At 45.5% G+C, this 25614-nt stretch overlaps 1 protein-coding gene across 4 annotated transcripts in view; it reads right to left on the minus strand.

Moving 5' to 3' along the window:
- The window catches only part of DAPK1 (death associated protein kinase 1), a 219781-nt gene that overhangs the window by 48090 nt on the left and 146077 nt on the right, over nucleotides 1–25614 (minus strand). For all 4 annotated transcript variants that reach the window (XM_021714476.1, XM_021714475.1, XM_008062108.1 and 1 more), the window contains exons 3-17: nucleotides 23275–23413; nucleotides 21811–21940; nucleotides 21594–21642; nucleotides 21483–21509; nucleotides 20841–20993; nucleotides 20446–20491; nucleotides 18938–19027; nucleotides 17532–17624; nucleotides 15187–15306; nucleotides 14653–14751; nucleotides 13715–13813; nucleotides 11973–12071; nucleotides 10710–10907; nucleotides 9063–9260; nucleotides 2793–2891 (exon numbers count right to left, since the gene is read on the minus strand). In XM_021714476.1, coding sequence (XP_021570151.1) covers nucleotides 2793–2891; nucleotides 9063–9260; nucleotides 10710–10907; nucleotides 11973–12071; nucleotides 13715–13813; nucleotides 14653–14751; nucleotides 15187–15306; nucleotides 17532–17624; nucleotides 18938–19027; nucleotides 20446–20491; nucleotides 20841–20993; nucleotides 21483–21509; nucleotides 21594–21642; nucleotides 21811–21940; nucleotides 23275–23413 — 1639 coding nt within the window. The remainder of the gene's footprint in view (nucleotides 1–2792; nucleotides 2892–9062; nucleotides 9261–10709; nucleotides 10908–11972; nucleotides 12072–13714; nucleotides 13814–14652; nucleotides 14752–15186; nucleotides 15307–17531; nucleotides 17625–18937; nucleotides 19028–20445; nucleotides 20492–20840; nucleotides 20994–21482; nucleotides 21510–21593; nucleotides 21643–21810; nucleotides 21941–23274; nucleotides 23414–25614) is intronic.

Raw genomic sequence — 25614 nt, forward strand, 5'->3', positions numbered from 1 at the left:
GCCACTGCACTCCAGTCTGGGCGACAGAGTGAGACTCCAACTCAAAAAAAAAAAAAATGTGGCATGATACACAAGGGAATACTATTCAGCCATTCAGAAGAATTAATGAAATCATGTCTTTTGCAGCAACATGGATGGAATTGGAGCCCACTCTCTTAAGTGAAACGACTCAGACGCAGAAAGACAAAAACTTCATGTTCTCACTTATAAGTAGGAACCACATAATGTGTACACACTTGTGGAATGATGGACAATGGGCACTTGGGAGCCGTGAGGGGTTGGGGACGTGGATAATGGGAGATTGCTTGGTGGGTACAGTATGTGCTGTTCCAGTGATGGACACACTGAAGACCCTGACTTTACCATAGTGCAATAGAGCCGTGTAGCAAAATGTACTTGTACCCCATGAAAATACATAAATAAATCATAATACACACAGATGTTGATTTGCAGGTTAAAATAACATGTGCATATCTTGTGCTATATAAAATATATTACTAAAGTTCATTTCCTCTGCTTCTTTTCCCCTTTTCTGACGTGGCTGCTAGGAAATTTAAAATGAGGGCTGTGGCCCGTGCCAGGCTCATATGGGAACACCCCCAGTAGGAAACTTGTGACTGAAAGGTCCTCTCACTCCCATGCTGGAACCTCCCATGACTGCCCCATGGTTGGAGATAAAGACCCAGGTCCTGAGTGGAGAAGGCTGGGTACACCAACCCTGGTTCCTCTCTCTGTTCCCGGGGTCTTCATGCTCGGCTCCAGTCCTGCACTTCACCTCCAAGAGGGCTCTGGTGGCCTCCAAACTCTGGTCCTGGACACAGTCATCTTCTTAGGACTCTGCCCTTCTCAAGAAGTCTCTGCACTTCCTGACATCTCTGCTTTTCTTGACTGGGACATCAGACCCCAGGCAATGTCTCCCGCAAGGGGCGCCCCTGGCCCCATAAAATGCCTCAGGACCTGTTCCTTCTTGTTACCATGCTGTCCCATTCAACTGTACATTGACTGCTGTGACTTCTGGATCAATGGTCCTCTCTCCCATTTCTAGAAGCTTCCTGAGGGGCGTACTCCTGTGCGGTCCCTCTGGACTTCGGTGCTCTGCTGGGCTTGGTGTGTGTGGAATGAATATAAATGAGAGACTGAATGAGCATGGCTGAGTGGCTGCTCCTGACACCTGTGACAGGGACGACAGAGAGAGGATACTTCTCCAGCAGGCAAGAAGTGGGGAGAACAAGGAGGGATGCCTGGCACAGTCAAGAAACAAGGTCACAGCTGTCCTGGGTATGGGTGGAGGTGACTGCAGCTCACAGAATGACCCTGCGAAGGTGATGACACATTTGAGTGGTCCACACTGCTGGAATTGGCAGAGGTCAGTCACTGGCATCTTCAAAGACTTGCTCCCTAGTTTTTTAGGAGGTGACATATGGGTCAAAAAATATTTTTCCCTCTTAAAAATGCATATAAGTGCTCTGTGAGGGAGTAACTGGACCCTGTGCCCAGACATGGCTGGACAACGTCTGACAATGGCACACAGGGCCGAGCGGGTCATGCAGGGCGGGGCCTTCTGTGTGGTGTGTGTGTGGGTTTGTGGTGGGTGACAAGGTGCCCTAAGAAGGGGACCCACCCCATTCAGAGTACTGGTGAGAACCGGGCCTGCAGAGAAAGCAGGGTGCCGGGCCCAACACTCCACAGAGCAGACCTATGACTTCTGGGAAGGGAATGACCTTGGCACACTAGGAGAGCAGTCAGGGAGGCGATATCCCAGTCCAGACGTCAGCAGACACTTCAATCAAGGGCCAGGGACTGGATGTTTCGGACTCTGTGGGCCACGTGGTCTCTATTGAAGCTGGCACTCTGACACTGTGATGTGGAAGCAGCCAGAGACAACACAAATGCACCAACATGGCTGTGTCCTGATAAAACTTTATGTACAAAACCGGCAGTGGGTAGGATTTGGCCCGTGGCCACAGTTTGCTAACCCCTGGATGATCTCCAATAGATGGCTCTACTGGCCACCACCACGAAACACTGCTCGATCTCAGAGGATCATCCATGTCAGCAAAGCTCTCATCTGAGTTTCAAGACCTCCTCAAAAGGACGATTGGATGACTGGCCCCCTGTTGGACCAAGAGCAACTCGAATGGTAATATTTCACTGCAGCAATAATACTGCGGCCTTATTAGTGGATATACTTTCCCTCCTGTGCATTTCATGAAATGTGAATCAAAGGATTTCTCCTGCTGGGAGGTCCTAGGTCTGGAATGGGGAGTGGGGAATGAGGGGACATGAAGAAATCTCACTTAAAAATATTCTGCAGGCCCCCCAGAAAGCCAGACTCCCTGACAACAGAGAACGGTTCCCTGTGCCGACGGCACCCGGCAGCCTGGCCTCATGGGACAAGCACGGAGACTGCGCCCTACACCAAAGTCTCTCCCTCCTCCGTGTTCGCCTTAAAGGACACGGGGGTCCAGTGCCCTGGGCCATGATGGAGCATTTAGGAAAGGGAAACACACACACACATCTCACAGCAGCAGAGGCCCTGTTGTGTAACACAGAGAACAAAAAGGCCAGCGGGAACCAGCAGGCATCGCTGGCAGAGCGGGGCCTGGATAAATGAGACAGGGATAAACATTAACTAGATATTAAACTGGATTTGTGTGGGCGGATGTTTATGTCACTGTGGTGGAGGAGTTCAGGCAGAACACAGTTGCCAAGCAAGCCCTGGCCCCTCCTGTCCTGGAGGCGCGAGACGCACCCACCTGCTCTGTCCTGCCCAAAGCCCTGTGGGCACTCACCCCGGTCAGCGCCTCCACGCTGGCACCCATCAGACAGAGGTACCGGACCACGTCCAGGATCCCGTTGTTGGCCGCAAGGTGCAGAGGCGTGCGTCCATACTGGGAAGACAGAAAAAAGCCAACGAGTTTTTCTCACGTTGCTCCTGAGGATGACATTCAGGGACTACATCTCGGGACACAGCATTAAGGAAGGGATCCAGGGTCCACCAGAAAGACAGAGGAGGTGTCTCCTCCCAGAAACTTGCCACCCATTGTGGCCGGCCAGCCAGGCACAACGCTTTCAAGTACTTTGCAGTTATTCATAAATGAGTAACCAAAACACAACTAAGAAGGGTGAAAGAGGAGGAGTTTTATCCTCCCAGGATAACTGAGTTAAATTTCCTGCTGTGCTGTTGAGAAGGAAGCAGGAGCCCAGGGCTTGAAGGCCACAAAGTTCCAGCAAGATCTGCACCTCTGTTTAAATTTAGACACAACCAGGGAAGAAGACAAGGAGGATAGCTATTGAAGACACGCTAATGAGTAAAATGTCAAGGACAGGCCCACCCAGTCCTTCTCATGCTGGTGGTTCCCAAACTGTGTGCCAAGGCCCCGCCGTGAGTTCATCGGGGTGTCTGGGAATATTTGAAGTTTTTGATGGAACCGTCTGGTTCGGGTACTAAATGAACTAAGAGGTCGAGGTGGTTCAGTGTCTCATCATGACACGGCGCCATCTTCCCTTCAATGACACCACATCTTTCACAGCAGGTAGCTGGCTGCTGCTATGATAAGAAGCCAGTATCTTGAGGAAATCAATGCGGAACGGGAAATGAGGGTGGTGTGTCCAATCTGAGTCCAAGATCTGAGAAACTGTGAGGTGCCCTACAGGCACACATATCCGAGAGTAAGTATTATGTGGTTCTACAGAAATAAAATGAAAATCATAGTTTTTTTTTTTTTTACTATTTATTGTTTTTTGCAACGACTACTAAATTATTAAGACATAAGTATGTACTAAGTTGTTTGGATTAAACCACTCAATAAACAAAGCCGTTAGGTATATCTTTTCCCCCATGGAACCATGAACAAAATATTATTGAGATTCTAAGGATATTATGATCTGAGAAAGTATGGGAATCTCTGTTTTATGCTGTTTATTTTTATTTTTTTTTTTAGTTGGAGTCTCACTCTATTGCCCAGGCTGGAGTGCAGTGGCAGGCTCACAATCACCCCAGCGTCGACCTACCAGGTTCAGGTGATCCTTCTACCTCAGCCGTCCAAGTAGCTGGAACTAGAGGCCTGCATCACCATGCCTGGCCAATTTTTTGATTTATTGTAGGTCTCACCATGTTGCTCGGTCTGGTCTCAAACCCGTGGGCTCAGGCAATCCTCTCACCTTGGCCTCCCAAAGTGCTGGGATTATAGGCATGACCCACCGCACCCGGCCTGTTCATTTTTAAATATCAGTTGTTGTTATAAAATTAACACATGCTCATTTAAAATATTTACACAATACGGAAGGACATATAGTAAAAAATAAAAGTCCTCCTCCCCTAACTCTCACCCTTTTCCCGGGTTTTCCTGGTCAGAGCCATCCCTATTTGACCTGTTGATGCATTTCCTTCCAAGCTCTTATCCATAAATCCTTAAAGGGAGAGACTTTATATATTTATTTATTTATTTATGTGTTTATTAATTATGAGTTGGAGTCTCACTCTGTTGCCCAGGCTGGAGTGCAGTGACACCCTCATGGCCACCGCAGCCTCGACCTACTGGACTCAGGCAATCCTTCTGCCTCAGTCTTCCAAGTAGCTGGAACTACAGGCATGCACCGCCATGCCCGGCTGATTTTTTGACTTATCGTAGAGATGAGGTCTCCCCAAGTTGCTCAGGCTGGTCTCAAATCCGTGGGCTCAGGCAATCCTCTCACTTCGGCCTCCCAAATTGCTGGGATTATAGGCGTAAGCCACCGTGCCCAGTCAGGAGAGACATAATTTAAACAGCTAAGAGCCAAGATGTGATCATAGCCCGCCTTCTACTCTGTCTCTTGCTTTGCCTATCCAACAGCAAACCGTAAACACTTTTCCATATCTTTAACTGAATCGATTACATCCTGTGAATGCCTGAACCATATTCACCATGTGGCTGGTGTGATTCATTCGGCTGGCCCAATGAAGGGGACACTGAGGCTACTTAGGTCTACTTCCCGGCTGCTGTCAACACTGCTGCATGTGTGCACACGCTCGTGTTTCTCTACTACTGTCTTCTGCAGTGATGTAAAAAGCAGACAGTAAGCTTTCATCCATCCTAGAGTCAACGTGAGAAGGTCTGGAAGATCTGGATGAGATATTTGGAAGATGCCGTGCAAGGGAGATGTAATTCTGGTTACAGATTGTACACAGTGTTCCAGAATGAAGAGAGCCAGTGAAGAGAGTGTGGTGAAGAAAAGGGTGGGGGAAGTGACCTCTCTTGAAAGCCCTGGTTTGGACAGAGCAAAACCCAGACTCCTTAGCATTATGCTCCAGGTCTGTCACCAGCTGGGCCCAATGTCTCTTTCCAGCTTCATTTTCTCTCCTCCCCAACCCTCTCTCCCTAAATACCTACTCCTGCCCCCTGCATGCCAGCAACAGCTCCTAGCAGGCACACCTGCTTTCTTTGGTGTGAGACAGGCTTCCCTGATCCTTCACCTGTCAGAGCCCTGCGTGATCATCTCTGCAAAGCCTTTTCTGATTTCTTTGGTGTCTTAATTATTGCTTCTGTGTTTCTGGAGCACCTTGGGCTCCTGTCACAGCAGTGATAAAACAAGAGAAGCTGCTGCATCTGAATGTGTGTCAGTCTAAAAGCAGCCTGAGGGCAGAGCCATCTACCTGGGCCTCTATCCTCCCTTCCTGCTGGACACAGTGTCATCCTAGAAGGGCCTCAATCAAATCTTGAAGGGCATGGAGTTCTCTCTCACATGCCCATGTGTGTGCACATGCAGGCGTGTGCATGCTCACAAAAATGTGTGTGCATAACATGCATTCTCTGTCTTTGCATATGAGAAACACCAACCTAGAAAGGAAAGAATGGATAAGGGAACACACACTCTATTTCCTCGCCTCTCTGTGTTCTCGAACATGGCGGGTTAAACAGTCACTCTCCTGATTTTTCATGAGAAGAATTAAGAATGCAGAAGTGTCTAATTCACGGCATGAACATCAAAGATAGCCACGCGGTCCTGTCACATAATGGTGACAGGGTAGGATTTGAATGCCTACTTTTATTTCTGGGGGAATTTAATCCAGATAAGGAAAAGGCAAGCCCTCACCCCAAGGAAAGAGCACCAGTCCTCCAGTAGAACGGGGATGCCACTGTGCAATGCCCACACTGACCATCGGTTACTTGAGTGAGTCCGTGCAAAGCCCGGTGTGTTTTGGCGGGCAATGATACCTTCCCTTACCACTCTGCACGTCTGGAAAGCCCTGCTAGTGACCTATCACTGCTTTGTTTTTTGGTTTTTTTTTAAAGAAATGAAAAACAAGCATGGTATCAACCCTTCTGAAGAAGCGTGGGGCCCCAAAGTCAGGCCAGGATAATTCTGGGGGCTCTGAAGGCATCCTAGAGCCCATCTGAGGCCCACTGGTACAGACCCTTGCACAGTCAGCGGCCAGCTCCTGGCGCGCTTGGAATCATGGTCTCCACTAAGGCGTTGGAACTGTAGCATGGACGGTTTTTGCTCTACCTGAGCTCCATGCATGGACAGAATCATCTATTGAAGGACTTCTATGAACTGCTGCTGTCATATATGGTAATAACGCAAGTTTAGGTCAGCACTCATGAACTTCATTTGTGCACGTCTGCGACAGCAAACGTCAAACTTTCACATTAAATAAGCCAGCTCTTTTCGTTTTTTTGTTTTGTTTTGTTTTTGCTTTTGTTGTTGTTTTATTTTGTTTTGTTTGAGTTGGAGTCTCACTCTGTCGCCCAGACTGGAGTGCGGTGGCCGCTCCCAGTCACTGCAGCCTCGACCTGCTGGGCTCCGGCGATCCTTCCGCCTCAGCCTTCCGAGTAGCTGGAACTACAGGCGCGCGCTACCACGCCCGGCTAATTTTTTATTTATTGTAGAGATGAGGTCTCGCCAAGTGGCCCAGGCGGGTCTCGAACCCACGGGCTCAGGCAATCCACTCACCTCAGCCTCCCAAGGCGCGGGATTACAGGCTGAGCCACCGAGCCCGGCTGCCAGCTCTTTTCAAACAGGAAAGTCTGGGATTGTCTTGCTGGGTTTCTTTTTTTTTTTGAGAAAGCAGGATTTATTGAGAGGACAGAAAGGCTCCCACAGTGGGAGGGGACCCAAAGGGGTTACCCGTCTTACTGGGTTTCTTTTTTTTTTTTTTTTTGAGTTGGAGTCTCACTCTGTCGTCCAGACTGGAGTGCAGTGGCCGCTCCCGGTCACCGCAGCCTCGACCTGCTGGGCTCCGGCGATCCTTCCGCCTCAGCCTTCCAAGTAACTGGAATTACAGGCATACGCGACCATGCCCAGCTGATTTTTTGATTTATTGTAGAGATGAGGTCTCGCCGCCCAGGCGGGTCTCGAATCCGCGGGTTCAGTTTCTTAAAGAGTATATTGAACAAGTGCACTTCCTGATGTGAAGCTGGGAAGAATACCATTCTTTTTTTTTTTTTTTTAGGTTAGGGCAAAGCACCACGAGACTGTAAGTTCTTCTTCTCCCCCTTCACAAGAAGAGAGCTCATCCCAGATGGTGTGCATACAGGAGGCCCGTGTGCATACAGTGGCCAAGTCTAAAGGTAGTCACATGAATGCACAGATCTCCCTTGAAGCCAGTTTTGATTCATGGAAAGAATCCTGGAAAGAAAGCTGAGGGCTTGATGCTACTTCTTTTTTTATTTTCTTTATTTTTTTTTGAGTTGGAGTCTCACTCTGTCGCCCAGGCTGGAGTGCAGTGGCACGCTCCCTCCTGGCCACTGCAACCTCGACCTGCTGGGCTCCGGTGAGCCTTCTGCCTCAGTCTTCCAAGTAGCTGGAACTACAGACGGACACCACCATGCCCAGCTATTTTGTGTGTGTGTGTGTGATTTATTGTAGAGATGAGGTCTCACCATGTTGCCCAGGCTGGTCTCGAACCCACGGACTCAGGCAATCCTCTCGCCTCAGCTTCCCAAAGTGCTGGGATTATAGGCTTGAGCCACCATGCTCGGCCAATGCTACTCCATATTCTATTTGGTTTTCCCCTTCAGCCACTGACGTAACTGACCAGGCAAGGTTAGAATGGGCTAAACCCAGAAAGCAACTAGCAGCTAATCGCTAAGACCTAGGATACTGTCTTTTTAAATTCCCAGGATGTGAACATTACCAATTTTAATTTCCATTAGAATTAATCACATACTATACAAGAAGAATAATTTTATATGAGAAGTATACTTTTCCAGCTGTTTCAGATAGTAATTCTTTTACCTTAAAAAATCACACTAAAATCCTGCTGACATTGTACATGCCATTGACACACAAACATTTCCTGCAATTAAAAAATTAATTCTGCTTGGATTTTGTTTTTAACACAATTATAATGGCCTAGTGCTTGCCTTTTCTACAGTTACAGGACTAAAGCCACATGAGTATGCAACTGCTTTATCTCATTTGGTAACGGAAATCTAGATAAGATTCAGGAGAAAGGGAAGGTGGTGGCTTCTAAAAGTAAACATACGGGATCTTCTTATGAACCTAAAAGCACATAATTAATTAATTTCACTTCTTTATTATCCACTAAATAATAGTATCCCCTTGGTTTTATCAAATTTATTTAGTACAAAAAATGTGTAAGGAACTTTTGACCATAAGTTGGGAAAACTAAAAAGAGAAATACGGTCCTAGGAACCACACCAAATCTTAATATCATTGGCTGTTTCCCTAAGGACTTAGTGCACCAGAAGGATGCTCTAATTTGTCCCGTGTTCTCTGATTCTTCTACATTATGTGCACATACATACAAATGCATGCATGTGTATGTACATACACACACACACACACACACACACACACACACACACACTCTAAATGCCCATCAGCAGTAAGCCAGACAAGGCAGGAAGTATCATGAATGCAATAATTTTGCTCTAGGAAATTATTCAGAAATCACATGTAAAAATACAAATTAAAAGGGCAGAGCCCCATAAAAAAGAACACATCCATATGAGTCACATTCACTTTCAACAACGAAGAGATACAACGAGAAACTTGGCTGAAACCCAAAAGCAGATATGGCTGGAATCTGCAGGGATCTCGTCCTCCGTGCCTACCTTGTTGGAGATGTCCAGATTGCAGTTTGCTTCACAGAGGGCCACCACGATAGGCACGTTGCCATCTTTGCAGGCTACATGGAGGGGTGTATTGCCATGCCGGTCTTGGAAATCGATGAAACACCCTTGGCTGAGGAGAGTCTTGATAACCTCCATCTGACACCGTCTTACAGCCAAATGAAGGGCGATGTGTCCATCCTGGAAACACACCCCAGGGACCATGAGAACTTTGCACTTAGGCACGTGGCCCTGGTCTCACCACCTTTCTTGCTGCCACCGAGTGAGGTTTAATTGGCAGCAGAATTACTACTGCTGGAGTTGAAAAGGAGGATTTGAAAAATCAAAAACTTTACTCTGATGGCAGGGGGAGCAGCCAGGAGGGCAAGGAGGCTTATCCGTTCCTCTCCGGGTAATCCTAGCTTAAGCTGACCATCAGTTTGGTTAATGTAGGCTTGGACTGTGCAGTCAGATGGGAAGAAGTACACTGCTTTCTGTCCCTTAGACTATGGAACATAAGTAGCTGTTGTACTCCCGTGGCTTTTTAATCAAAGTATTTGAAGAAATGCTCTTAAGAACATTGCCCAGAAATCTTGACCCACCTTCTAAGTAAGGAGCCCCTTATTTTATTTTGCACCAAGAGAAACTGAGAGAGTGATGTGAAATAATTTGCTCAACAGCTGCCATATAAATGAAAAGCAGATATAACATGCTTAACCTCTGCATCAGAACAGATCAGCCTGGGAATGCATTCTACCTATGATAAGCTCCCTGGTGAATAGACGTGCTGGGTTTTACCTGGGTAGAGAGCTCTGGGACATTTCTGTAACTTATCTGTATTAGGGTTTCTCAGCCTCAGCACTGTGGGCACTGGCAGGAGAGTTCTCTGTGGTGGGGCTATCTTGTGAGCTGCGGGATGTCTGGCAGCACCATGGACCTGGCTCTCCTAGATGCCTGTGGTGACTCCATATCTAGCTGTGACAAACCACATGTCTCCAGACATTATCCAAAGTCCCCTGTGGGCAAAGGTGCCCCTGGTAAGAACCACTGCTCTGTACCAAGAAAATACTTCAGTAATGGAAGATATTAAATGAACTCCAATATCCCAAATCTAACTACACAGAGCAACATCATGGCCTAATTTTAACTACAAGTTCACAATAAAAACAGATGAGGAATCTGTTTATATTTTTAAAAATGGAACACCTAGTCTAGAATTGAGATTGTCAAATAAGGGTGGTTTCTTGTATTTTTCTAAATTTGCAGATCACGGAAGTAAATAAATGACCTATTTCTTTGTTCAACACAAAATTAATACTGTTGCTAATTTTAGTCCTCGATGAGGATTGTCTTGGATTCAGTGAGTATCACTGTACCTGCTCCAAAGCTGAAAAAAAACTAAAAATAAAACACAGACCAAAGTCACCTAATCAATCAGTGAATTTTGTGATATGTCATAAATAAACATTAGTTATTAAATAGACTCTAGAAAAGCTCACAGAATCTATGGTACAAAGAAGAGAAAGACAATTACAATTTGCCGCTATCAAGTCTGATATCTTAGGGAAACAGACTGAGGAGTCTTGTGGTCCCTCTAGCGCCCCCCGATCGCTTTTCAGTGAGTGTGACACACCTTCCCCCATAAAGCACCTTGTCTGAGGCATTAAGGTCAGCTCCGTGCTCAGCCAGACACTCCACAATGTCGTGGTAGCCCCTGGCAGAGGCTGTCAGGAGGGGCGTCTCTCCTTCTCGGTTCTTCATGTTAACACTGCAGCCGGCTTCACAGAGGGTTTTGGCCACAGAGAAGTAGCCATGCCAGGCAGCACAGTGTAGGGGAGTTTCTTCTTCCTGCCCAAGGAGATGAACGCATGGATGAGGAGAACATAATAAAGCAAAAGAAAGAACAAGGCATAGTGACAGTCCTGGTCAAATTTGGCAGCAAAGCAAAGAAAGTTAAGGCAGAAGAGAGAAAGAGCTTGTAGTGATTGTAGTGAAATATTAATATAAAATAACGACACGGTGTGAGCCAACCACTCTGAAGAGGCAGATCTGATGTCTCTTCTCCATTTGTCTCTTTCCGTAACACTCACAAGTGGGCAATTTGGCTTTCTCAGCATAGGACTGATGACTGGCTTTTGGGGCCTCCCTGGAATCAGGGGTCCTGTTTTTCTGAACAGTAGATCCCTAGTGTGGACGGGTTCGTAGCATCTTTCTTGTAGCTGTGTCTTTGTTGACTTTATCTGAAACTATTTTTTATTTTAAAGATGTGGGGTATAATTCATATGTGAAACTATTAATAGGAGGAGAGCACTTCCCTGAGCAAGAATTCTTCCAACCATCGTGATGCCTCTACCCTTCTCTCATGTTTCTAACACAAAGATGAGTCCTAAGAGGATTACTGCCTTGGCAAGGAAGTAGTTAGGATAGCCGTGCCCTAACAGGGTGAGGGAATGGTAGCCTTGAGGTCTACAGCGCTATGAGACCTGTATCTTCATGCACAACATAATTAGCCACAGTTATGTGTCTATGAGAGTCTGCTATAGTGCAGTGGTTACAAATACAGACTCTGAAACCAGACTGTGTAGGTTCAAGTCCTGGTTCTACTACTCAGGAGCTGTGTGAGCTTGGGAAAGTCACGAAACCTTTCTCTGTCTCGGTTTCCTCGTCTGTAAAGCAACAGCGATAACAATATTAATCCACCTCACAAGGTTGTCCGTAAGTGAATGAAGTGTGTAAAACCACGCCTGGCATAAGTACCTTCTGTGTGTTAACTTCTGTTTGAGCTCCTGCCCCCAACAATGAAAGACAGGAAGCCTAACTTGGTCAAACCCCAAAGGACCCAGTGGTCCCAGCTGGCTGTCTGTACATCCACGCAGACAGCAGGAGGTGAGGACGTCAGGGACCACGACCCACCTTGTCCTGGAAGTTGGGATTAGACCCGAAGCTGCACAGCAACTGAGCCACGTCAGCATGGCCGTAGCGAGCTGCCACGTGAAGGGCTGTCTCTCCAGACTGCAAGAAAAAAAGAGGCCGACGGTTCAGCGCCCCCTCTGAGGAGACCAGAAGGCAAGGCCCCACCCATGCAGCCTGGCTCCTCCCCCTCCCCTTTGGGGTCACATCTGCCCCCTCTTGAGCCGGATGCCCCTTGGGTGACTGGGTTGGCGACCTGGGGTTAGAGTGTCCACCACGCAGCGGTTATTAAACCCACACACTTGGCTTATCCTATAAAGTGCAAATAACCCAGTAAATAGCTCTCCTTGTTCTATGATGGCTGTTCTTAATCTTCTTTATAGACTGGTGCTTCCGGCTGTGTGATTTTTTTTTTAAAAACATGACATTCCTTTTTAATATGAGGCTCATCTTTCAGTAGTTATTCAAATGCACAGTTTTGCTTACTAACACGTTTCTCTGCCTGACTATGCTTAGAAATTTTTTTCTTATATTCTCAGAGACTTCAATGAACATCACCCTTGGCCCATACAATAACTATCTGTGAATTAGTCACAGGTGCAATGCTTTTAAGATATTTTACTTTATATCCACCTCCACCCAAAATTGTCAGAATAAACTAATTTTTATTTATTTATGTATGTATTTATTTTTGAGTTGGAGTCTCACTCCGTTGCCCAGGCTGGAGTGCAGTGGCACGCTCACGGCCACCGAAGGCTCGACCTGCTGGGCTCTGGTGATCCTTCTGCCTCAGCTTTCCAAGTAGCCAGAACTACTGACATGCGCTACCACACCCAGCTAATTTTTGTTTTACTGTAGAGACAAGGTCTTGCCAAGTTGCCCAGGCTGGTCACAAACCTGCGGGCTCAGGCAATCCACTCGCCTCAGCCTCCCAAAGTGCTGGGATGACAGGCTGAGCCACTGAGCCCAGTCACTAATTTTTAAAAAGGCAAGACAATATATATTATTGCCATCTTCCAGAACACTGCCATAATAAATATGCATCTCTGATGTGAATGTCATCTCTTAGAGATGGTGCAGTGCATAGCCCATGCAACTGTGCGTGGCAGTCTTGAATAAATATGTCAACTTAGTCTATTAGTATTGGAAGCAGGGGAAGCATAGAATAAATAATGGACACAAAGGCAGGAATCCTAGGTTCAGTTTCTAGCACAGCCAATTAATTCCCAAGATAGCTGTATGGGCTGAATGAGACACGCATCCATGGAAGTCAGTTGTCACACTAAATCAATAATTTTTATAACATCCTTGTGTCCAGAAAGCCATGTTTATGCTCACTGCCTTATTAACCTTCTAGTGTCAGTGATTGTAAAGTCAACACTGCCAGCCACTTCAAAGAAGAAGAGAATGGCAGAGATTTGCTTGAAATCGCTTGAGTCAGTAAGACAATGAGGATTTTCAGCTCTACGTCTGGCTGTCTTTCTACCACAACTTGGAGGTTTCCATGTTTCAGGGACAATAATTCACTGCTTGCATATTATGGCAACTACCTGGCAAATTTGAGCTTCGGGCAGATTTCAATATTAGACCAAGCCACAGGCCAAAAGAAACTTCCAACTTAAATTTTCTGCAGGAAGACTTTGGTCCTGAATCCTTGTTCTTTGTGTCCCGGTGCACACAGCATGCCAACGTCCACACACATTCATATATTACCGCCTCCCGTCCCTCCCGAGAAGTGATCTTACCTTGTCTTTAACGTCCAAAGGGCATTTATTCTCATTAAGAAATTTCAAGGTGTCAACGTGGCCATGCCGAGAGGCCCAGTAAATGGCATTGGATCCACCCTGCATGAAGACCAACATGGAGTCACATTTCTGGAGAGCTGACAGATCTGAACGCACGCGTCCTTCAGAATCACTGTCTTTCCCTTCCTATGTGACAACAAACCTCAAAGGGGCAACTTCCCAGAGGAATAAAATCCTCATTCTATTTTGTAGCTTTGACAAATGCACCATGGTCATGGCAGACGTTAACACTAGGGGCAGCTGGTTGACGGGTGTAAGGGAACTTTCTGTACTGTCTTTCCAACTTGTTTTGTAAAATCAAAATTACTTAAAAAAAAAATTGTGGGTCTTTCATAAACCCTCATTTCAACTTCTGGCTAGAATTCCCTTATGGTCGAATGCCAGGTCTAGTCCATTACAGTTCTGTGGAAGGGCTGTGAAGCGGATAACAGAGTCATCATAAAAGACTGTCTGCTGTTACTCAGTTGTGTCTAAACTTCCAGTGTGATCCACACCTCAAAGTGTATCATTCTTAGTAGGCTGCCTGGATAAACATGCAGGCAAATACATTTCTGATGAGATTTAACTAGATCATGAAAACCTTTCCAAGTGTGACCTCTAACACCGTCGAAGAAATGTGATCAGTAAGGAGCAAAATCTGGGTAGTGTACAAAGAAATGCTGATGGCAAGCAACAGAGCCAGGAGAAGACATAAGTCTTCCTTTTTCTAACATGCAGTCAGATTATACCAGGCTATTTAACCAACTCATCTTCCTTTACAGGAAACTGAGAAGCACATTGGGAAATACTTTGTTTTTCTCCTCTCTTACCCCTATGATTAGAAGACATTTGGAACTAATTTGAAAATTAATTCATTTGTGATAAAACAGAATTATGACCTTATCCTGGACATCGATTCTTGAGCCTCTTTTAATGAGCAACTGTAGTATTTGAATATTCCCACAACCAGCAGCAATGAGTAGCGGAGGTGTCCCGTGCTGGAATAAGCAAGAAAAGAAAAATACAAACGTTCAAGCTTCAAAGGACAGGAAAAGCCCAAACTATCATTGCTCTTCTCCCATACCTTCCCATATTTCAATAGATACAGAAATACCAAAACGAAAGACAGGCAGAAGGACACACAGTTTCCTTTCCTCGTTAAGATTATCATCAGAAGTGATATTTTCATTTAAAGGATAACCAGATAAAAACTTTCATGGGTAGAAGTGAACAAAGAAAGGCCCTCATTGCAAAAGGACTTTATGTGTAACCCAAACCACTCTCTCAACAGAGGTGGTTTTTCCCACAGTGTGGAGAGTCCAGTTGGAAGGAAGAATGAAGAAGCAGAAGCAGAAGGAGTCTCTCCTCCTTGGACTTGGAGGTCCAAGGTGACTGTTACCCACCCTCCACCATCCCTGGTTGAACAGTCAAACCTTGTTGGGCTGGTTAACATCATAGTTCGACAATGAGCCCAGGAGGTGCTGCAGGCCTGGGACATTGTCATCGTTGATGGCATGGATGATGGCTTTCATCACAAAGGAGTCTTCCTCATCCTTGAGAGAGACAGTGAAGATGGAAAAAAAGAGTTACCCTGTGCCGTGGTCTTAGCAACATAGGAGAAACCTGTGCTCACTTGGTAACAAGGACATTCAGAGGAAAGCACACCATTTAATCCTCAGGAGGAGGACGGGTTGCTTTTTGCCCTGTCCATGTTGCAAACTAACACCACATACTATTTACCTGAGTCTTAATGTCACCTGCATTACAACCCAAGAGCAAACAGTTTCCATAATTCATATTTCAAACAATAATGACAAATAAGTTTTTGTGTTTATTTTAGGAATGTGTTACAACATAGTTCCAGAAACCACTGTGAAAAATTTTAGGTATAACACAGACTCCTTCCCCAGGTGAGAAAAACCAAACCAACAAAACAAAAAACACAGAAGCAAAGAAAATAGCTTTGAGTAAGATATCCTCAATTTGCAATTTTTCCAATTACGGAATTGTCATTTTTTGATCACTCAAGTGTCTTCCTGCCCGAGGTACAGAGTAATATGACAGAATTCTTTAAAGTTAGTCACAATTATCAAAAACAAAAGAAAGAAAAATGGGTCTAAATGAAGAAATCAAAAGCCAGAAAAAGAAAAACAAACACATTTCCAATTACCAAGGAAAAATAACTAGAGAATACTGAACAAGTTTGTTAAATCTTTGCCACTCTGTCAAAGTTCATAGCAAAATCAGGGAATTGGCTAGAAAAATCCTAAACAACACTTCTGCACTTATAAACATAGAAATACAACTACTGAAATTTCAAAGCTGGAGAAGCGTTATCTACAGAGGTATCACAACTGGTAGAGGCAGGATGGAGAAGTCACTTCTCTCTTCTGCTTTCTCTCCTCCATAGCTCTGAATCCAGACAAACTTCATGCAGGTTTTAGTAATATTTGTACAGAATACGTGCTTAAGAATGCCGCTGGTTTGGTTTTTTGTTACAACCTGTCGATGACGAAGAGACATTTGCATGACGGTGAAAGTCAAGATACATGGGGAAAATGGAAGAAATAGAGTAGATGGTCATGCACATCCCAGGATTAGCAGAATGTGGAGATAGGAGACTGTCACCTTCGGGAGGAGATCTTCCTACCTGGAGCGCCTCTGTGACCCTGGGTTGCTCTCCTACCCTAAACTTTTCATCACAACACGAGTATTTCCTCCTCATTGATTACTCAGGACGATTTTAATCTGCAACCTTTTATCATTCTCATTATCTTATTCAGAGTCACAGTTTTTATCTTTTCCCTGGCTTCCAGGGCCACCTTCAACCAATTCTCAAACTAAGCCTTCCTCCTCTTCTCCCTCTTCTCTCCCATCTGCTTCTCTCACCTTTTAAATTTTTTAACATTCTACACCTCATTTTACTCCTCAAGGCTAGACCGGGAGCCTTACTGAAGCTACTAGCTTCAGAGGGAAAAAGAGAGCTGGTGTCTGCTGATTTCCCGCCCCTGGAGTCCCAGATTCCGGCCAGGAAATGCTGACTGTTGTTATAAGGGCAGGGTAGTTCCCACAGAAAGACCGTGTCTGCCGTTTCTGGGGTCTCCTTTATCTCCCGAGTTCACAAAGGCCTGTTGTCTGACTGTCAGGAGAAAGTCTGGTTGCATTCGGATACTCCAGTCCTATCTGAAGAGCCAATCTGTGATTAGGTTTCAGTTTGGATTTGGGGAAAAAGTTGTGGAGCTGTTCTCAAGGGCCTTGGGCCGTCAATAGTATGTTAATTCAGCAAGTGGGTTTGGCCTTCTGGTCTACCATGAGACACACCAGCAAGCAGCATTGCATTTTCCCTAAATGTAGGGGTGTTGTGTGTGGGGAGGGAGCGGGGGTGTCTGTACTTTTTGTACCGCTATGATTCTGAGTCTCCTATGCCAGTGGCAATGGAGTGTTCTCATTTTTGTTCATGCAAACGAGAATAAGCTCTTTCCTCTTCTACTGACTAACCTCCCTTTTCCCAAAGGGTGCAACAAGGTGGAGACCAGCGCTGGAAGCAGTGGAGGTGGCGATGGAGATAGCACCAACCAAACCAAAGAGAAAAAAGAAGGAAAGACGCATGGGGGAACATCAAATCAGCCACCTCAGTCCCTCCTACAGAGGAGCAAGAATAGGCCTGACATTTCCGCGACTTCAGGTTCTCTGGGTTGTTGAGCAAATAGAACAAGGTAAACTTTCTAGATACACAGTGCGAAGAAAGCAGCTCGCTAAGCCAAACGGGTTTGCTTACCAGAGTATCATCGCTTCTGGCAACACTCATGTTACTTCTGGACAAGAACGACCTGGATAATCTTTGGCACAGTGATATCAAGCGAACGGATTGCTTTAAGAAAAAAGAAAAACGGTTGGGGGGTGCAGAAAGGGGAGAGAAAGCTTATGTGGCAATACGCGTGAATTAGTGCAAATGTTGAAGTTTTAAAGATAGTATTCATTGCTGACAGCACACATTCTTAGGGTTGGGCAGTCTCACAGGAGGTTGGATATTTGCTTAAAGAAGAATTTTAAAGGTCGTAGAAATCAAGACAACAGAATACAGAGAGATTCTCCTTCTGCATTTCAATTATTACACTCTAAGCAGGATGCTCCACATCCCTTCACCCCTTCTCTATTCATATTTTGTTCTCTACTCTTTAAGGAACATGATCTTTTTCCTTGTAAGCCTCTTTCAGGTCCCTGCCGGTATGTATCAGCCTTGCTCTCTGTCCTTTGTGCTATGTAAGTGTTGATGGTAGACAATGCGATGATAACGCACACAGTTGTTGGAAATGAACAGATGGGGGACCCCTTAGACTAGAAAAACATCTCTGTGTTTACTCTCAAAGGCAGAAGCAGCAGGGAAAGAATGTGTGTGTGAGAGAGAAAGAAAAGGAGGGGCGGAGGCGGGGATGAGAGAGAGAGAGAATGTGGTGGTTCTCTACATTTAAGCCTTATTCTAGGAGCTTCTTTGGGAAACTAGTGCCATGGTTCTCCTTATTCTTATCACAGTGCACCCTCCCACTTTCTGGCCCAGTGTTGAAGAGATATGGCAGGTACTGGCTTCCTCTGGGTCTGCTATGACCCGAGGCACAGGAACCCACCCTGGCACCTTCTTATCCCTGAAGTCTGTTTTGTTCAAGGATATCTACAATGCCCTTTCAAGCTATGTACCATGCAGCCCCTGCAGAAGCCACCCACACCAAGGAAGACGAGGCCACTCTGCCAATGCTCATGGCCCCATCTGTCCCCATTCCAACCAGTCATGGACAAAGGCTGGTTTAAGAGAACCACTTACACAAGACCTGGAATAAATGTGACCTCATGCTGCTTACCACAAAGAACGAATTTACTTAAAACGTAGTGTATGGTATTAGAAAAGGACTTCACTAAAATTTTATTGTGCTGGTTTAAAATTATGTCACGGGGACAATTTTGATTAAAAATGCCAAACTGCATTTGAAAGAATGAGTTAAATAAGACTAATTTTTGTTTGTTTGGTTTTGAAAATAGAGTAATGGGTGCGGGAGACTACAAAATGAATTTTAAAAAGTGAGGGATGTATTTTCCATATTGCCGGTGTCAGAAATGATAAGCCCTGGCCACACAGAACTTCACAGAGGAAACAGAATCTGTTAATCCCGCTCTAGCAAACAATCTTACTTTCCATTTTTTGCGGGCTGCGAACTTCTTGAATTTCTCCATGTTTACTGCTGATGCTTTTCTACTAAGTGCTTGTTGCGTATCTTTAGGCTAAAATGAAAGGCCAAGAAAAACATTTAGAGCTCTCAAATTACATAAATGTGTTATGCGACAGCTTTTGGAAACCTCTCCTTATTCAGGATGCTTCCACATTGCCCTTCTTAAATCAGCACACCAGTTGGGATAATACGCAGTCTCAGAATCTAGTCTCAGGGGGGCTAACTCATGTCTGAGGGTTTCATATCATCCATAAAGACTAGATCTTGGGGAGAGGTTGAACTTGGAGCCAAACTGAATCACAACTTTCTGCACTGACAGTCTGAGAATGGCAGGATTCACGGTGAGGCCATGTTTACAAGGCATTTGAACTTGGGTATCATCAAGCAGTTTAGAGTTGAGAGGACCTCAGAGGTAAGTCCACAAATCCTGCCTCTCCTCCAGCACTGAAATCCCTTCTACTGTGTCTTTTTCAGTAGACGTAGTTGGGCTCTACTTCTGAGAGAAGGAAACCCCATGGCCTTTTAGGAGAGCCCAAGTAACTGCTGGGAGCAAGTCGGGCACGGTGGCTCACATCTGTAATCCCAGCACTTTGGGAGGCGGAGGCGAGAGAACTGCCTGAGCCCATGGGTTCGAGACCAGCCTGGGCAATGTGGCAAGACCTCATCTCTACAATAAATAAAAAAATTAGCTGGGTGTGGTGGCGCACACCTGTAGTTCCAGCTACTCAGAAGGCTGAGGTGGAAGGATCGCCTGAGCCCAGCAGGTCGAGGCTGCGGTGGCCGAGAGCATGCCACTGCACTCCAGCCTGGGAGACAGACTGAGATTCCAACTCAAAAAGCAAAAAAACAAAACTGCTGGGAGCTCGCACAGGCAAAACCACTTGCCCTCAAAGCCTACTTCTGTAATGCCCACTTATTTGTTTTAAGATTTCATATCACATTTCCCCACCCTTAGTCCCTTCTGCTCTGGGCTGAAGCAACTTTAGCCCAAATGCCAATAGGGCCAGGTAGGTAATATAAAGGTATAACATGCCAGGGTGGCCTCACGCCCTAGTACAAAGACACCACTAGATGCCACTTCCTATGGGAGGGCTCAGTGTTGGTGGATCTTGAGATTTTTCAAGAGAAACTGGAAATGCAGATTTGGTATGATATTTACATGCTGAAAATCAATTCAAATTTTTAAACAATACTGTCTGGACCAACATCCCACAGGTCAAGGTAAACATAGCTGTTGAGTGGACCTGGCCATTAACAATCCTGCTCTGTGGTGGATTAACCCTCTCCCACCGCCTCTGGGATCATTAGGATATGATTTAAACTGTTTGTCTTAAAATATGACACCAATAGCAAACATAACACTCCGGGTGTGACTTAGGGTTAGCAGTACTCTAAGACAAATGGACCCTGGGATGCCCAAACCACTCACTTAGAAAAATGATTTCAACAACCACACAGTATGCAGCTCACCTTGATCCAGGGATGCTGCAAGCTATCTTGAATTGTCATTCTCTTCCTTTGGGGAAGGGAGAGAGAAAGAAAAGAACGCTGTGACCATAGTAGCAAACACTAAGGTTATTTTCATGCTAGCTGGGCCTATAAGCAGACACTCTGAAAAACGCAGCTCAGGGAAAAAAGCCGAAAATGAAATGGGTCTTTGTGTGATTATTTCATTGCGCTTTGCGGGAGCTGACTGAGCGGGCACACAGGGTCCTGTGTGTATTTTCTGAAGCAATTCCCACCCAGGCTGCCCTTTGGCAGGTAGAATACCAAGGTCTGTGAAACAGGGTGTACACAGAACAGGTGCTGGCCCTTGGCTAGCTGGGGTCATGGCCGAGCACCTTTCAGGAAGAGTGGATACTCACTTGGGGTCCTTGACCAGAAGTCTTCTTATGAAATCTTTGGCGAGGGCACTGGTATTACTGAAGTATTCTTCCTCAAATTCATAGTTGACCGCGGATACGTTTGCTAGCGTTTCTTGCTTAGTGTCTCCAAGAAACGGGGAGGCCCCACTCAGGCTGTTAAAGGAAAATGAGGCACAGAACTTTAATGTGACCCCTTCTGCTGTCATTTTGTTCCTCTAACAGCTGGGAAAGGGGAATGTGGAAAAAGATGATAATTTGGTGCTCAGGAAATCAATTTAGAGTTCTATTTTATTTCATAAGGCATTTAACTGTCAGGAGTAGAAGCTTCAGTTTCGTGCAAAAGATTCACTTAGCAAGTGAATCTGGAACAGTATCTAGTAGTTTAAAAGAAACCTGTTTTCTCAGCAGTGATGGACAGCTATGCTTTCTTTCAGTGCTTATATTGTTTCTGATGACTCATTTCAAATTAGGAGAAGATGTTTAATTAGTATAAACTAAACATGTTTTGGGGGTGTAAAATGAATATGTTTACATCAAAAGCATGCATAATCTGAAGAGATCAACATAGCACATTTGATGGTTAATTAAACATATGGTCTCATAGAAAAGGAAAGAATATGAGTTGTGGATTTCGGTACTTACAGAATGTAGGTTATTACACCGATACTCCTAAATATAAAACAAAACAAAAAAAATGTCAGGAGAATAGTAAAATAAATCAGAAAAATAACAACACCAAGGACACTTCCTTACCACATATCCGCCTCAAGACCAAGAGGTTCGTAGTTGACTATCTCAGGAGCTAAGAGGAAAAAAACATTCATTTAGCTTGGGAAGGAAGCAAATCAACAGAGTCTATCTTCACACAACAACCAGAAATATGCACCAGGGAAATGACCCTACAGCAAAGGAAGTTCTGCCAGCATAATATTTACGAGACACAAATGGACACAGAAACAAAGAAACTTACCGACAAACTCTGGTGTCCCAAATATGTTTTTAAATTCATTTCCGAAGTCAATTTTGTGGGCCAACCCAAAGTCAATGATCTTGATCCGAGGTTTGGGGACATTTCTATCCAAAAGCATGATGTTCTCAGGCTTTAAGAAAGAGAAAGGGAGAGGGAGAGAAATAAAAAAAGCTATGCGATATTATGCCAAGGACAAGATGGCAGAGTCTGCTCTCCAAAAAAAAAAAAAAAAAATTAGAAAAGAGTAGTTGGAAGAGAACACCAGGAAAAATAGCTGCTTGGTTTAGGTTCTCCCCAAAGAAGGTCTGGGATGAGAATTTGGTTGCGAGAGGGTCCTGTGGGAGGGAATGCCAGGAAGCACTGGGCCAGGGAAGGAGATACAGGAAACAGAAGGAAGTCGGTACGAGATGTCTTAACGTGTGGATGGCGTAGATGACAGGAGTGCAGTTCTTCTGGGGAACTTGAGAAGAAAGAGTAGAACTCAGGGTGACTGCAATGGAAACACAAGGGAATCGGGGTCTTCACCGTCCAACTCCCCATCTTCCACTGCCAAGATCTGCTTCTGCGGGCATTTACTCCTTGTCATATACAACTCCCAGGGCCAGAAACAAGACGCCAGGTGTTTGCAGCAGGCCTTCCTTAGTGAGTGTGGGGTGGGAGGAACACAGATGGGATAGTGACAGCTCTGCTGCCGTAAGGATGGAGAAAACCCTCCATCCTCTGAAGCCCGGTCCCAGGGTCCAAGATGGAAGTCATTCCCTTGATGGAGCACACACGGCCGGGCCACACAGCTCTTCTCGCCGCTTGGAACTGGAACTTTATAACACGGCCACTTCTTGCTGCTACCGTGTGTGTTTTCCCTTCCCAGACAGACCATACCTCTGTCAGGGATGGGAGGATGACTTACACATCTTTTCATCTCCCACAAGTGCCCTGACTCCAGACAGGCAAACACCCCAATTAGCCAGAGTCAGGTCATAAGCTTTTGTGTCAAAAGGAGAGCAGAGCTCAAGACACCTGTGCCGGCTTCTGACTACTCCAGGCTAAAGATGTCCCAGTGACCAAATGGAGCCCCCTTGCTTAAAATCCCAGCTGGTGGGCAACCCCTTTGGGTCCCCTCCCACGGTGGGAGCTTTTCTGTCCTCTCAATAAATCCTGCTTCCTAAAAAAAACCCAACAAAACAAAAACAAAAGCAAAACCCAGCTGGTAAGACCCCTTAACCCTTCCACAAATATTCTAGACTGTAATCACTAATCTTAAGCCTCTAACCCACAAAAAGGCTAGGTATCCCAGTGGTAGGCATGTATTACATACTTGGAGATTTATATTGATAATTCCACTTGTCAAACCCATACAAGAAAAATAAATGTCACTCTTTCAGATGCCACAACTTTGTTTAGCAAACTAACAGTCAAGGCTGTGATCTGCTTAAGCGTCTGCCTGGCTTACCCTCTGCCACGTACCTTGAGATCAAAGTGGGCGATCTGGAGGGAGTGCAGGTAGTAAACACCATTAAGAATTTGTTTCAGAAATTCAGTTGCTTCTTCTTCAGTCAAAGATTCCTTTTCAGCTAAGAAGTCAAACAGCTCGCCACCTGCAACGCTGAAACCCCCAAAACAGAGGTTATTGATGACAATTCTGCTCCATATTGATTCATTCTCTTATAGGTTACCGGCACGTTCAAATTTCAGACCAGAAAACAGTATAAAGACTGTGCTGGCACTGCTAAGCACAAAGTCTGAATTCTCTGTGCTTATTGTGAGAAATCTGTATTCAGGTACATTTGTGCTTGAAATAGCTAGGGAGTCATTTTCCTAAGGTGCCATGTTCACAAACGAGATGTCATGGGGAAAAAAAATCAATGTCTCTTTAAAGTAATTGAATGAAACATATTTGGAGATGAGATCTTCACTTTACTAATGGGAAAAAAAACTGCCAGCCAACTTTGTACAGAATTTATAGAATATATCTTTCTGTCTCAAGTAGAAAATACCTGCTAAGTCTGCAATTTGTATGTAATTCAATTTTTTTAAAACTTAAAATCACAGCATGTGGTTTGACTAGGGTCTTTTTTGTTTGTTTAGCATTGGTTTACATGTAAATATGAATACACTTATGAAAATCATATTCAGTCATAAATTCAGCAAATACCTTAATTCATAAGAATAAACACACGCAAAATTGAAATGCAGATTCAATCTGTCTCCCTGGCCAGACTGTGGCCAGCCCCTGTTCCCAGTTATGGGCCACTGCAGTATATGCACTTAATTGTTGTACTCATTAGGTTTCTTAGGACAAGACAACTCCATAAACATACCTACCGCATCTACATTAAGTCAGAGGACTGGACAAATACCTCAGTTCAACAAATAGTTGTTCATAATGTTAAACAAGAATGATTTGAAAAAGCTGTAGATTTTGTTTAAGTCAGTGCTTGTCTTAGCATAGCCTAAAATCTCCTGCCATCAGAATTGCTTGGGAATATTTTTAAAAAACGAAGATTCTGGGTCTGACTTTCAACCTACCGTGTGAGGGTTTCCAAGAGTGATTTTCCAGGAAAATCAGCATTTTCAACAAGCATCCTAAAAGCTGACAACCATTTCCCCACATCTTAGTTTCATGTTTCTGCTGCAAAGCCTCCCTTCGATTTACCTGGGAAGGTGAGCTTACTCTCCCACCCCTGGGGCCGAGCCCATCACAGGCCTCCCTGACTGTCCCCCGGGGCAGCCACAGAGCCTGAGCCAGCTAGGACACCCAGAAGCCCATGTGGCTGGCAGAGACCTGCAGCTGTTCCCGTAAATACTGCCAGGGGGTATGGGGTGGCCCTTCTCTCCCAAATGCTCCCTGCACTCCCTGCTTGCCCCCCCCCCCACAAGATGCCCTGGCCAGGTGTCCCCCAGGCTGTCTCTGACTCAACAAGGTGAAGCCTCCCAGTTCTCATTTCTGCGGCTTCTTATTCTTACATCAAACAAGGGAAGAGGAAATCCTTAAATTATGGGGGGGGGAGAAAAAAAACAATGGGCGATTGCGAACCAGCCACCCCAAGAAATCCATCCCAGTGTAGGCTTACGTCTCTGTGCTCCTTGCTCCTATGCAGGGTACGCTCGTCTCCAAAGTCCCATGGCTGCATGGGCTGGGGAGGTCACACCCCACATCCAGTCCAAGTCTTAACTCTCTCTCTGCTATCCCTGGCACTCGAAAGGTGACCCCTTCTCTTGAAGCCTTATTTCCCCACCAGTCAGGAATCATGAGACCTACGTTCTTGAGGGTTATGAAGACGAAAGACAGTAGACATCCGTAATGCACCAGCAAGTCTGAGTGAGGTCCAGTGAGTGGGAACTAGTGTTATCATAAAGGACGCACAGGACGCCACGTCGCACCCCCCAGCAGGATCCAACGTGAAAGCCCCTTCCTACCGTCTTCTTCTCCTCGGATTGTTCCGTCGGTCTGGCTTAACCACTATGCTTCCAGGAAGGAAGGGGATGGAGGGGAGGATGGAGAGAGGAACAGGAGAGCAGGGGCTCCTGTGAATATGGTGCCCCGCCTGTCTGTCCTCCCTGTGTCCAGCTTCAGGGGCACCCGCCTCCACCCCACTCATCCAGACTGCTTGTACTCTTACACAGTGCAAGAATATTTCTTTCTTTTTCTTTTTTTTGAGCTGGAGTCTCACTCTGTCACCCAGACTGGAGGGCAGTGGCCGTTCCCGGCCACCGCAGCCTCAACCTGCTGGGCTCCAGCGATCCTTCTGCCTCAGCCTTCCGAGTAGCTGGAACTACAGGTGCGTGCTACCACGCCCGGCTCAT

The sequence above is a fragment of the Carlito syrichta genome, unplaced genomic scaffold (assembly GCF_000164805.1).
Source record: "Carlito syrichta isolate Samal-C Ts95f unplaced genomic scaffold, Tarsius_syrichta-2.0.1 Scaffold305656, whole genome shotgun sequence".
Taxonomy (NCBI): domain Eukaryota; kingdom Metazoa; phylum Chordata; class Mammalia; order Primates; family Tarsiidae; genus Carlito; species Carlito syrichta.